Genomic DNA, 14,682 nt, shown 5'->3' with positions numbered 1-14,682 from the left:
AACTATAGTTCTTTCCATCCGTACACCAATCTATAGTAAAAATAAGGAAGAGAGCACTTTTCTCTATACACAGGCTCCCTCTTAATTAGGAGGCTATATTGTGGTATAAAAAGGAGGCATCATTAGTCTCACATTGATTGTGAGTTAAGAAGGACCTTGGCTTATATAGGGAGGAATCTTTTTTTTATGTAAACCATCTTTTTTAAGGAAAAATCATAAGACCCATAAGCTAGAGCGGATAATATCTCACATATTGAACCATGAGATTTTGATCGCAATAAGAATGATATTAGAGGATTAGATACTGCTTAATCTATTTTAGTTATTGTTATGAATCTTATTCAAAAAAAAAAAAAAAAAAAATTAGACTAAAATTTGTTAGAAATTTTAAAATTTTATAAAATTATAAAATTTTCAATTATTATCTTTGGACATATTGACTTGAATTGGATTCATGCTTGAGTTTAAAAACTGTGGGTTAGACTCCAAATACCATCTAAATCATAAAAAGTAATTTCAAAACTGTGGGTTAGACTCCAAACAAAAAGTAATTTTATTGTTTGTAGATATCTAAATAATATATTTTAGCTAATCGTTGAGGTGAGATCTTGGATTGTTACGATTATTTTAGATTGAACATAGCTTTTGATGTATGTACATTAGATTTAGGGTGAATTTAGATCCTTAATCTAGCAAGGATGCCAAATTATTATAATCTCCTTCATAGTATAGATTTTGCGAGGCAGAACAATTATATGGAGCATCTCCGGTGCGAAGTTAGGCTTCAATATTTTAAAATTTTCTTTTTATATCATTATATATTATAGACATATACAAAAGTACAAAAATTAAATTTTGAGGATCAGTCTTTTGCCTTGATCCATTGACTGGCCTGGAGCACTCTGGGTGAGGCCCGACCCTTGGACTTGTGGCATGGTGCCTTCTAAATACGGCCAAGCCAAGGCCCCTGTTTCACCCACTTTGTCAGAGATATGCAAATTAAGTTTGGAAATCAGAAGAGCTTTTCCTTTTTTTTTTTTGTTTTTTTAGCCTTTTCCCTTTATCTTTTTTCCCTTTTAAGGTTACATATATTTCAGGTGCTGCTGTATCATTGAAACTTATATCTCAGTCTACCTCTTAAATATTAGGTTTCCTTGTTTTCTTGACTTGTACACTGGCTATAACATTCTTATGGAGATGATTTAAATTAAGCTACAAATCTCCATTGTAATTTGTGCTCCAGAGTCATTACTAATACCTATATATTAAGTTCTACCAACTCTTTCTCAGAAAAATTACATCCACATCATAAAGTACTAACCATTATAGCTTTGTTGGTTCTCGTCCCTAATACCCATTAAATTCTCCAATTCATCTTGTCTAGAAAGTTAATGAACAGGACCCATTCATAAATACGAATGTCTTCATCGAATTGTACCCCTCTAGTATTTTGAAAAATTTAAGGCATGCCAAATCTTTTGCTATCATATATTCAAGATGGATTGGCTGGAATCAGTTTCTACTCATATTTCCCAGGCTTATGTTCATATAATTTTCTTCAGATGCTTCTCCAATTAGCTTGGATTCAACAAGCTTTATCAGCATTGCTAACAATGGCAAGATAAACACATTAATTGAAGAGAACAAGTTGGATACCCCTAGCTGTTCCTTGCCATTGGTGTTTGCATCCAAGAAATAAAAGGAACCGTGCCTATTTTTTTTCGGCTAGCATTGTGCTTGTAATTTCCAGGTTAAGTCTCTTTAAATTTCATTTCAGATTGTAAATGCACCTATATAGTTAAATGCTACACCTTCTCTCCTAGACCTAGCCTTGGGCATGCAATGAATACATATACATATTTCATCAAAAAAATCGATACATATGCATATTTACAGAGATATGGTCATACGGTTGAACAAATTACATGTACATGAGAGTAACTCCTTTGGATTAAATTTCATTGGCCAAAGGACCTGTTAAGAAGGGTTGCCAATCCTTGATCCATCCATCAATGTCAACCTGTCACTGTATTTAGGGGTTTGGATTTGCTGTATTTGGTTCTTGCTGTGAACAGTTTGACCCTACTTTGGGTCGTGTTTGGGTTTAAAATCTTGGTCCACTGGAGTAATACAATTACAACAAGGATTATTATAACATGTAACAAATCCATTTGGACACATTCAGATGTCTGGACCTAAAATTTTATGAATTCGTGAGTTAGACCAATATAATTAATTAAACTAGGCTTATATTTATAAGAGCCCGGAGGACCATTGGAGTAGGCCGGTCTGAATCTCAGCAGTTTTTTTCTTGCATGGGATTTAGACCGGCCATTCTAATGGTTCTTTGGGTATTCATAAAATAGACTAGCCCAATCTAATTTAATTGGTTATATTGATCCAACCCATGAATCCCATAAAATTTTATGACCACACATTCAAGCAACCCTTGACATTAAGTCTAATCGACTAGATTTGATTAGACTCCATTTATTAAACAGGTTATGCAAGTCAGATTGGCCTACTTATTTTAGTAAAGATTTGGATTTTAATTTTTGATACTAATATGGCTTGGATGTGCCATCCTTAAAATCTCGTGTGCTCAGCTAGCCAATCAAATGATGACATGGGTCCAATGAAATTAACAGCCAATCAAATCTTAAATAATTAGCATGATTAGTTACAGCTAGCGCTATTTTAGTTCACTTGAAAAAAAATGTCATAATCAATTGTCGGATAAGGAAAGTACTTATTCGTAATGCATTCGAAAAAAAAAAAAATCATACCACTCCAAATTAGTAGGTATGGAAAAAGCTCAATTGATTGTCCATGAATCTCACAATCTTGACCATGAAGATTCATACCATCTCTTTTATCAATGCCAAACACGAACCCCCAAGTACGATGGAAATCTCCAACATTATACTCTCAAATTTGTATCCCTCTTTCATTCTGCTATTTCTTTCGAAAACATGTCAGACATCGGAGGATAACTAGTCGGATAAACTTTGACGTCCTCTAATAATTTTGTGTGGTCGTAGTATAACTCCGCACCACACACACTCCTCTAACTGCATCGAGCAAAAGCACGTATGTCAGCTTGTCTCCCATATGTTCGTGTTTTGAATGGCAACAAATATATTTATTAAAAATATTAAGTTTGGATTGATAATTTTTCTAAAGCTACTTGTGTCTGGACCTGACATGAACTCAATCCCCGGATCCATTACCACCCCTAAAATGGAAGGGTCCATGCGATTTGTATGGAAAGGCCACTGCATCACCGATATATCGTATTTATTATTGCCATAATCTTTTTTGCGTCTCGTAACGGCTCCAACGGTCGGGGACCATGGGAGTGGCCTCCACACGTCCTTTGAAATCCACCCTTGTGAGCCTCCTCCATGAACCAGTAGCCATCAAATCCTTCAACCAAATTCACTCTCTCATTCTCACATCCAGCTTCTACAAAGGCTCCTTCGTCTTGGACCCGGGCCAAGTTCGCCGAGCTCTTAGCCCTCTCCACCCATCCCTCTGCCTACAAAACTCTTCATCAAATCCACTAACCACCCAGTTCCACTCGTCTTCAACTAATTGATCCCGGATACGCCCGAATCAAGACTCCCCAATCAGCCCTTTTAGTACGCAAACGTTTGGTTGGCAATGGAGCTTCCCTCGCCAAGCACACCTACCGGGTGTGCTGAAATTTTCCACCAAATTCTCGGGCATTGAAGAATCCAGGCAGTTTCACGGTGTTGCAGTCATCATGGGATTTTTATTTGATTTCATGTGCTGATGTGTATGTTACGTGCGATGACTATGTTGACGCAGGTGTTTTGTTTGATGAAATGACTGTTAGAGATGTGGTCAGGTGAACTGCCTTGATTTCCACATAGATGAAAGGTGGGTTCTTTATCGGGATTTTGATTGATGTGGAGCCAAACATGGTGACTCTAGTGAGTGGGCTTGTCGCTGGTGGAAGACTGGGGGATGTAAACATTGGTAGAGGAATTCATGGGTTGATCTTCAAGCATGAAGGGGAGTTTGGAGTGGTTTGTAGGAAATGCTCTTTTAGATCTGTATGTAAAGTGGGAATGTTTTGGATGAAGCAAAGCGGACCTTCGAGCAGCGCCTAGAAAGAGACAGAACTTCTGGACAATCATCAAAAGTGGGCTGGTGCAATGAAAACAACCCAACGATGTTATAGAAATGTTTCATGAGATGAATGCCTCTGGGTTGGAGCCAGACAAGGTAACTTTATCCAGTGCTCTTTCAGCTTGTGCGAGCTTGGGAACACTGGGTTCGGGGGGATGGGTCCATAAGTACATTGAGCACAGAGGAATTGAGTGGGATGTTCATACAGGGACTGCCAAGGTTGACATGTATGCCAAGTGTGGGAGCCTCGAGATGACAATGGTCACCTTCCACACGATGCCTCATAGGAATGCCTCCTTGTGGAATGCATTGCTTTGTGGCCAGGCGATGCACAGCCATGATGAAAAAGCCCTCCAGCACTTTGATCAGATGGTTAGAGATGGGGTTAGTTCCAGTGAGGTGACCATTGTAGATATCCTCGGTGCATGTTCTCACTCTGGCATAGTGGAATGAGGCTGTTGTCACTTCAACTCCATGATGGAATTCTACAATCTCGCACCAAGATTAGCACCATGGATGCGCGGTCGATCTGCTCTGCATAGCTGGGCTCTTTTCAGAAGCATGAACACATTAAATCTGTGCCGATGAAAGCTGATGTGCTTATATGGGTGCATTAATGTTGAGTTCCTGCAAAGCCCATGGACATGTGAGCTCTCCCAACATATCCTAGGCCATCTTCTTGAGCTGGATCCTTCTGACAGTGGGGTGCACGTGCTCCTCTCCAACATATATGCCATGAGTGATAGGTGTGGAGATGTGACAAGTGTGAGGAAGTTGATGAGAGAGAAGATCATTAGAAAAGGAACTGGGAGCCAGTGTCGTAGATGTGAATGGTAAAGCTCATGAATTTGTAATCGGTGAGAATTACCACCCCAAAAATGATGAGATTTGTGTGGTATTATACAGTCCAGCAAAACAAGGGCAACGTGATGGTCTCTAATCATGTGGGTTATTGTTCAGTTATGGTGGTAAGGTAATGAAGGCTATCCAATATATCTCATTTATTTATTTATCAATTAACTATGGCAGAAAAAGAATAGAATAAGGAGGTAAGCATTTGGCATGTAGATTTGTTTATGAACAACCCAAGTTTGCTTCTAACATGGGATTTGGCCAAACTAAGCATTAAAAGATGGATGATAAGTTCAAATGCATACCTCTCCTAACCAAAAATGTGTAGAGGCCAGCTGTTCATAGACATCATTCCTATAAAAATCATCAGTACCTTGCTTCGACTCCCAAGGTCATTCTAGCTGTTATCATTAGAATGATTAAAGGCACAGTAAACATGTTTCAAGGTGAATTCTTTCCTCAAAAGTGCAAGGTGAGACTGCATGATCCTTCATTTGGTGAATTGGTAAAGTAATATTTTTGAGGTCTTTTTGTATTTTTGCCTTGTTATAAATAAAAGCTTTATGCTCATTGCTTATCTTCTTGAATTAGGTGCAGAACTTTCTCATATGACCCCAAGATCATCTGTCAAAGGCGATCTACCATTACATACAATCTTGTGTACCTTATAGAGTTTGAAGTCAGCATTTGGGGACTCATCTATTGGAGTCCATTTTGCCTTAGGGATGTTCCAACCTCCTTCATGGTGCTGAATTCCAGAGTTATATCCAATTTTATCTTTTTATCTGGTGAGCTTACTGCCTTGGTTCAATAGCTTAGATCTTTAACTCCCTGGGCAACCTTTAAGCCCATTACCCACACAACATGTAAACTATACTTGTTATCTAGTATCTGAAAGAACTTAAAAAGATGTGGTTACAAAATTATATTACACAAAATGAATGGTAAAATGATAGTTTATATATGTGCTTTTTGATTCTGGCTATCATTATGCTTGCTTCATTTTCAAACAGCCTACTCTATATTAGACTGCATCTTCTTGGGATAGAAATTGGGCTTTCTGCTATCACTATGATAACTTTCCTGTTGATATGCAATGTTCCTTTTTCTCCCCATGTTCCATTTTGCAATCTTGGCAACTGGACTGATGTCACAGCCAGCACTTTCAATGTCATTTTCCATCATGACTTTCATTTACATCATGCAACAAAATAGAGGATATATTCTGGAACGGTGACACAATTCTTTTCACTTCATTGGCTTATGGAAGCAAGTCCAACTAGCACACACAAGGGGAAAACGAAAAAAGGGGAAAAACCACTCTGGAAAGTGTTAAGCATAAGCACTTCATATTGTATTACAAGTAATCCTGAGAGCCCAACTCTTATTTCCAGGCTGCACTCTATATTCCTGGATTAGTATGCCAACCTCTCAAATGGTTGACACTTCAGAACAGGTCATCATGTCCATCCACTGACAGCATGGTACCTGACATGCAGCAAAATATTATTTAATTTTCTTTGTCAAATTTATTAAGCAGCTGTTGTCTCTAACACATTTTATACCTTTTGCACTAGAAAAAGAATGCATTTTACACCTGCATGGGGACAGTTATTGCCAGTTTCACTCTTTAGTCTCTTGAATCAATAGAATTGATATCCATTTGAAGATTTTTTTCTCTCTAATATTGACAAAAGCCTGGACATATAGATGGAATTATATTGCACCTCTATTATTCAAGCTTTAAAATTGCTATTTCAATCCAAAGAAGAAATTTGAGATCTAATTTAGATATAATATAGCAACATGCTGGTACTAGAACACGACCAGGTTATTTTAGGATGTTTGATATAAGGAATGACCAGTCGAATAGCTTTTATATCACCATAAAAAATGAACAGAGCCTTAATGAAAACTCTTGATGATACATGCCAACGTACGTCATAATTACATAATATCTAGACAAAATCTTTAAAATGATCTTTTACCAACATAAACTCGAGGATGCTCATAACTATCACAATGGAAGTCTGAAACATCTTTTTGATTTTTGAAGTCTTTATTTTACTTTATGAGGGCCTAATTGGTCACGTACCCCATGGAGCACAGAAAAAACCTACAAAACCAACATGCTAGGGGATTCCAACATCAACATGATATAAAAGCTTTATTACAAAATAACCTAAGCTTCATGTATCATCATTTAGTTTACGTGGCCTTCTGAACATTTATAAAATAAGTTTTCATGTGGTAGAGGATTGATCAACAATTAGATGATTTGAAACTAGACTCATATTCTCTAAGTATGATAACTATGCTTCTCAACATCATGGTAATATTGATCATAGTCTCTTATAGAAGTAAAACTCAAATTATCAATTGTTGAAAAGGCAAAATGTAGAGAAGCTGCCCAGAAAAGATGTATAGTATAAAGTATAAACTGAGAACAGAGTGTGTATACCATATGGCAGAATTGGACTTCTATTTGATTTTTCAGATATGATCAAGTTTTTGATTCAATCTAACCAGTGAATTAGTTGAATAGTGCTTGGGGTGTAGGGTTTCTTGTCATGATATTATGTGCTTGCATGTGTTCATATTTTTATGCTTGCATTACTATTATAAGGAGAAAATATGAATTGATTATTTTGACCCTGTTAATCTGATATACCTTCTTCCACCACAACCATTCTCCCTTTGGCAATTGAAGTACATTGCAGCAACCGGTGGTCCAAGGTTATAAAGTGCTGCAAAGTCCCTGGTGTTGAAGTTTTGTCGCCATCCAGGTTTATCAATAGTCTGTCGGACCTCTTGTCGGAACAACACGAACACAAAACGATGAATGCCAGCTGTTGGTCGTGGACTCTCATAGCCAACAATTTCATTTCCTAGAACAGCACAATCAAAACAAAGTCTCATAGTTTAAGGGGCTTTTTATTGTTCTAGAAAGAAAAGAATCTATTCTAATGAGCCCTGTGACTAGGTTTGGAAAAGTTAGATCAAAGAAAAAAAAGGAAAATATATCTGGTGCATCTGATGCGTGGATGCAGAATATAGAAAAGAACATAACAGTAATTCTTATAGGTTCAATAAGTTCAATAAGCTTTTGGCTGTGGCCTACATGAGGAAAAGAATACAGTTTAAATTTATGACTGTAAGACCCACACTATAATATATGTCCCTGGAAGAATCCCAGGAAAAGACAGGAATATATTATAAGACATATCTGCATAAATTTCATGTGGGACCCAACAAACAAAATAAAGCACCAGTCAGGCCTCCACTGTTACGGGGAATTAGCCAGATAGCAACCTAGTTAATTTAAGGCTATGGGCAACCATGTGGATATATTTTAACTTCACTAAGATTCCTGCCTCTGATCTAATGCATGGGGTCAGAAAGTTATCAAGGGATTTCATATAGCCATGTGCGGGGTTGCACGCATGCATGCGCATGTACACACACGCACGCGCACACCCATGCACACACATGTGCACGCACGTGCACACACAGAGAGCTGGGGCTGCTTGAACTAACCTTCATCACACACTTGGGGCGACCTGGCAAGTTTATGAGAAAGTTTCTTCTTTTTTTCTATTTCCTAAGAAAAAAGGAGAAAATTTTCTATTTCTGTAGCCAGATTTCTCTCAACAGTTTGCTTAGTAGTAAATAAAAGTGGTACATACTAGAAGCATGTTACATATCAAAAATCATTATGCATATCACAACTGTCCATAAATCTAAAGAACGTGCCTCATGCAAATCAATTTTGGTTTGTATAGGTCTTCTGCAAGATCTTTTATTCATTTTATTTTCAAATCATGAAATATTAGGTTTCTACTCAAGACTCCCATGAATCATCCTAGTGCTTGTACATGTGCCTACTTTAAAACCCTTTTCACTGGCTATGCTCATCTTATTATGCTCGTGGCTGGTTGTACACCACAAATTATCTTTCATTAACAAGCATATAATTGAGGTAAGGGGAGGGCAGTGCCGCACAAGTTAATAATGGAAAAAGGATTACAGAGAAGAAAAAGAAAGAAGAAAAAGAGAACAATGGAGAGATTAGAGAAGGTGAGAGGGGGGCAACTGTTTCCTCAGAACAGCACCATAAGGTTGGTTTTCTGGTTCTCTATCTAGGACCGATTTTTCCATATAATCAAGGCTGAACGGAGGACACATGAACATGTATATAATACTTACCTTTGGTTCAGAATTGTCTGATGACTCTAAAACTTTATAATTTGCTTTCAAAAACATTCTTGTATGCTCATACAAGAATGTTTGTGTTATTTCCATCACATAATGGGCTTGGCTAATTATTAACTCTCAAAGCAGAAAACCTTTTCTTCTTCTTCTTTTTTCTTTCTTTTTTTTTTTTTTTTTTTTTTTTGTGCCCAGTGTGGTTGTGTGTTTTAATGTATGCATATGGATGGAGGCGTTATTCTAGGATACATTAATTATTGATTTGAAGTATGGCAACATCATCCCAACCATCAGTCCATGTAGTTACTAATAACTTCTATTTGATACAATTTGAGAACCACAAGCATTTGTATATGCCAGGAGTAGTGATTTGTACATGCTATTGGAATAAATTTTTCTGCAGAAAAATAATGGTACTCCAATCACTCACCAAAACCAGAATTAGTTGTTTCAGGGATGTCCGTCACTAACCTGAAAGACATTGAAGGATCGTTAGTCGATCTAAATGTTCCTTTATCCTTTATTCATGAGCAGTTGATCCTTTTAAGTAGAAGGAAATTTATGTATTGCCATCAGCAGTGATAAGTAAATATTTTGGGCTTACCAATGCAGGTGCTCTCTTTTGGTTGGATTGCTTGGGCTTGGTGCATCAGGGTCCACCATCACCTTGTGAAAAGGTAAACAAATCACTCTTTGTTACCGGTGAGGAAAAAGAAAACCTACTCCAACTCCATGGTAAATGAAACACTAAATGAATCCTAGGTCCACAATAAAGTCATAAACTCTATGGAATGCCCTGTGATTTTACTGTGAAACATCGGTTTCAACAAATTACATGTGATGCTTTTTTTTTTTTTGCTGGCATCCAGGGTCCAAGTGATGACCAAAACACACATGGGCACTTTCACATATGAGAATTAAGCATGACCTTTTTTTAGATTGATGTCTAAAATTATAAATTATGTCAACCTGAGGTTTTCCAGCCTTATTTTTGTCAACAAAATCAAGAAATTTTTTTTGGCAGGTAATACTCCTTGAATGGTTTTTATTTATTTGATTATTTATTTATGATAGGTAATCACATCCATTATATGCTACTATTAGTACACTAGTGCTTGACTACAGGAGCTTTGACTTGCATGTTGGATTTTACTAATTCCCTAGTTTTGTATTTTAGCAAGTTGAAAAGTTTTAAATTTCTCTCTTCAAATAAATGGTAGAATAAGAGAAATAACCCAAAATGGGTAAGTCAAAGAATCTTATCGGTATCACACTATAGAATGGACCACGTAGTCAAGATTCTTAGGAAAATGACTTTTGAAAACTCTGGCTGCTGTCACTGTTCTAAAAGTGCAACAACTGGTGCTTGCAAAGATGGATTTAGATTCTTCCATTGCATAAAAGGATGCGTGCTTTATATCCACGCATACTCACACAACACTTAGACATATGTCATGTACCACACACGTGTGCTTTATCTGGGTCTTATAATCCATCAAATGAGAGCCACAAGAGAGTTATGTGGTAACAATTATCACGTCTCAAAAGGCTAAAAGGTAATTGTATGAGCTGAGCTTTAGCGTTCTTTGCTTAAGTCAACACTTGTGTCAAACTCTTGGGGATGATGGAATTGGATTGGGCTACAGTGATTTAGCCTTAAGATTGGCCCACAAATGGTTAACTTGGAGTTGACCCACTTCATTCAAAAACAACGTTGCCAAGCAATTGATACTTACAAGTGTGTAAAGGGTCCTCATGTCACGTCCTGGGATCTCGACCCTCGGCTGATGCACCACCGCCGATGGCTTGAGCTCAGACCCATTCGTCACCTCCCTGTTGTTGTAGATCACCCTAAGAAATGCGGACCTGATGAATGGGTCCAACACATCACCAACAACACGACCTACGACAAGGGGATCCCTCGACATGATCGACAAGAATGCTAGTCTGTAAACTACCACACAACAACGCTCTTTAAGGTAAGAAACTCAAATGGGCCTTGCTATTGGCTTGATGAAGTGGTAGAGGAGAGGCTCCTATATATATAGAAGCTAAATGATGAGGGCATCTAGTCCAATATCAAGCTTCGATTTGCAGAGGGTCTTGGAATCTACCTTTTCTCCATAGAGTATGATTTGAGTTGCTATCAGCGAACATATTTGAAGCCCTTCCCCTCTGGCTCTCCACAATGGCTAGTGAGACTGCCATGCCACCTATAGTGAATAAAATCTGTGTCCTTGCCCACATATTCTCTAAATCTTGGAACCTCTTGAATGAGTGATTCGTAGCAGTGAAAAGTGGATTGCCTTTTTGACCTGCATTCCCTGGAAGGAACCTCCAGCACGAGGACGGCTTCACTGGTGGGAGTTTTAAAGCTCCTGGGGCAAGTTAAGCACATAGCGGCTATAAGGAGATTCTCCAAGCTTAAAAAATTTTTGGAGTGTGACATCACATACATGACTTTGGTTCAAGCATGATATATTGGTTCTTGCTCTTTGCTTTTCGATATGAAGTGGGGGTACAGGATGCCTGGCTTTGTTAGGAGGGAAGGTAGGGGGAGTGTAAAGTGATTGTGAGATGGTGTCGCGGAGAGGGTGAATCTTCGCACGCTTAATGCGAATGTAAAAGAGGTTTGATGCATGAAGATTGGTCGGTATAGTGTGGTATGTGCCTAAAAAAGTGATATCATGATGGGGTTAAATGTTTGTTTAGGTGGTAATTTGATGCTGATTGGGTTTGCTAATATTCTTGTCACATGATACAATGGTCTCTCCTTTCTCAACTGGTGCATGTGGTAGGAGATGCTTCACTCCAAGTTTTTGTTTTCGGCCAAGACATCTGTGGGAGCCCATGATCAAGGCTATCCACAACTGTCAAGCATAATCGGAGACAAGCTATCTTTGTCATGTCATGCTTTATTCTAAATTATGTCATTGTTTCTCCCTTTTATCTATTTAAGCTGCCAATCCTCTACCATCCTGATCCCAATGTTTTAAGTTTCAACATATCATATATCTTTTTATTCGGAAAGAAAAATCGAGAATATCGCTCCATGAACATTTGTAGTTCGAATGTCTAGAAGAGAATATTTGCCAATTGACGGACAGCTTCCAGGGTAATTGTCTTTGTGCACATGGGGGAACATTTGTTCAAATTCTTATAGACATTGGAGGATAGTTTGGTCACCTACTTTGCGCTCGAGCATAAGGTCTCTCCTACCAAGTTATGTCAAATCACAGTTGCGAAATCTAAGTTGGAGCACTAGTATCGGTTAGTCTTTGGCCTGTGATGCGGCTAGGCTAGTCAAGTGCTTTACGGAAAGAGCAAAGCTATGTTTTGAACATGGCATTCTCGAAGTTGAAAGCACAGGTAGAACCATATGTCAGCATTCAATTATTCCATGAATTTTGAATGAGAAAATTGTATTATTTAATCATATGGGACTCCCTAAAAGAGATTTAGTCATTTCAAAGGGTCTACATAAACCTTTGGATATGCCATGTGCACAATTGAGTGCCTTTTCTTCTTCTTATCTTCTTTTTCTCCATGAAACAATGACACAAGCGTGACCTATGATCGAAAAATTTCTATCCAAATACATGAAGAAATACCTCTCGAGGTCTTTTGGTATTCGCAAAGGGGTACTGCATTATGCCTTGTTTAAATAGATGCTCATTGTTCTGTTATTATTGTTTTTTTTAAAAAATTATGGATCTATTTTCACCAGCCGAATGGCCATCTGTGCATTGTTTGATGTTCAAATTATTCGTAAACTACCAAAATTCCAATAGGTTTGATAAATTATTTATGAACTAATTATAACATATTTATGAACCACTTGAAACAATTGAGTATAATATTTTTCTTAAGAAATGAAGTTTGACATCACCTTACCTTTGTAAGATCATTATAAGAGAAATTTTACAGGAATTCCTCTTATATTAAAATAGTTGCCTAATAGTACCTACTCTAACTACTTTGTCTCTTTATCTACAAGGATGTCATATTCTAGACCTAAGATTATCACATGAACTATTAAGTGGACTGCTAGGATTGGATGATTGTAGCAACATGGATAAGGCTTTCTTGGTGCCATAATTTGGCAGCAACAATGACATTGATGATTGATCCATATCTCTTCAAATTTCTTCTAATCAAAGAAGAGACACTTATGCACATCCCAAAAAAAAGGGAAGCAAGGTTCTAACCAAAGAAGCCAACACACGATGCGTCTAGTATATCCTATCCATTCTACCAAAAAATAAGGGGGAAAAAAAGAGAGAGAGAAAAAAAAAAAAAAAGGAGTAATGTGGGTGCTCTGAATGAGCCACGGTGTCAGCTTTGAAGAGCCGTAGATTCTCCTAATCTTCTCCCCATTTTATAATTACAGTGCATTGTTTTCCTGAGAAAAAAATTGTTGCACTCTACCGTGGGTGAAGTAGCAACCACAACCTTAATTAGTAGGCAACGTAGGCCTTCTAGAAACAATATATTCTCAAAAGACTTTTCTATCCAAGCATAAAAGTACCTCCACCATACTTAACCAAATGAAACTTAAAGATTAATTCTTCGTATAAAATTTATTAAGAACTTTCGCACAATGCTTTAATCAAGAGATGCTCTAAGAAGCATGCACACTAAAGGGATTGTTTTGTTAAGTTAGGGCGGCCTAATTTGAGCTCACTTTGTTAATTGACCCTTTCCTCTCTTTATTTTTAATTTTTTAAAGTGTGGTAGTGGGGTTAGCACCTAAAAGAAATCTTCATTTCCAGATACTTGATATAACTTTCTCCGGATAAAGGAGGGTGCGACTTCTACATTATAGTCTTGGTTTGTCGACCGCATGGTCTTAATCCTAAAATAATTTACTTGAAAGGCAGATTTAATTCTTGGAAGCAAATGTCAAATAAAATGACATACAAGTGTATCGATAGACATTAGATCTGGCTTTCTTATATCCAACTCGGCTAAACAATGCATGGTTGCTGCAAATTTTGGCTAAATTGCTTCGTAAACTTAAAAATGCAATTAAGACACTTCAATTGTTTCTTAAATGATATCAAACTACATTTTGTGAAAGGAAATGGGAATGACCCGAATTCATTAGGAGGATACGAAGTTACATTCTTTCAAAGAGGGACCAAGTTGGGATATTAATCTAGATCATAGTTCGAAAGAATCCTAACCAACCTGAACAAAGTTATTCCATCGGCCTTTTTAATTAAAGAACATGTAAGAATGAAATTAGCTGCTAGCAAGCTCTAAAAAGATTTGATCGAGAGAAAGTGAAGCCGAGGGGAAAAAGAAGTTGGTCAAAGGTTGATTGTAGGTTACCAAGAAGAGGCTAAGCAGGCATGTAATTGGGTGCAAGCATTTTGTTGTAGGGTGAAAAAAGATATTCCATGGATAAATTTAAAAGGAAGAGAATCCATAGCTACCCTTTGAATAAAATCTTAATAACTGTGC

The 14,682-nt window shown here is 37.4% G+C and overlaps 1 protein-coding gene and 1 pseudogene across 1 annotated transcript; one reads left to right on the top strand and one right to left on the bottom strand.

Moving 5' to 3' along the window:
- Positions 1 to 3,230: 3,230 nt before the first annotated feature.
- On the top strand, positions 3,231 to 11,106 carry LOC105038641 (pentatricopeptide repeat-containing protein At4g38010-like; annotated as a pseudogene).
- LOC105038642 (protein VERNALIZATION 3-like) lies at positions 6,026 to 11,144 on the bottom strand. Its single transcript, XM_010914509.4, has 5 exons — positions 10,953 to 11,144; positions 9,821 to 9,882; positions 9,647 to 9,687; positions 7,679 to 7,895; positions 6,026 to 6,495 (listed from the first exon to the last, which is right to left on the bottom strand). Exons 1-5 carry the CDS (start codon positions 11,142 to 11,144, stop codon positions 6,468 to 6,470), a joined length of 540 nt encoding a protein of 179 aa, XP_010912811.1. The 3' UTR covers positions 6,026 to 6,467.
- Between the last annotated feature and the right edge of the window lie 3,538 nt (positions 11,145 to 14,682).

Source organism: Elaeis guineensis, chromosome 1 (genome assembly GCF_000442705.2).
Source record: "Elaeis guineensis isolate ETL-2024a chromosome 1, EG11, whole genome shotgun sequence".
Lineage (NCBI taxonomy): Eukaryota > Viridiplantae > Streptophyta > Magnoliopsida > Arecales > Arecaceae > Elaeis > Elaeis guineensis.
Note: the sequence above shows the minus strand (reverse complement) of the source record. Positions and strands in the feature narration are given on the sequence as shown.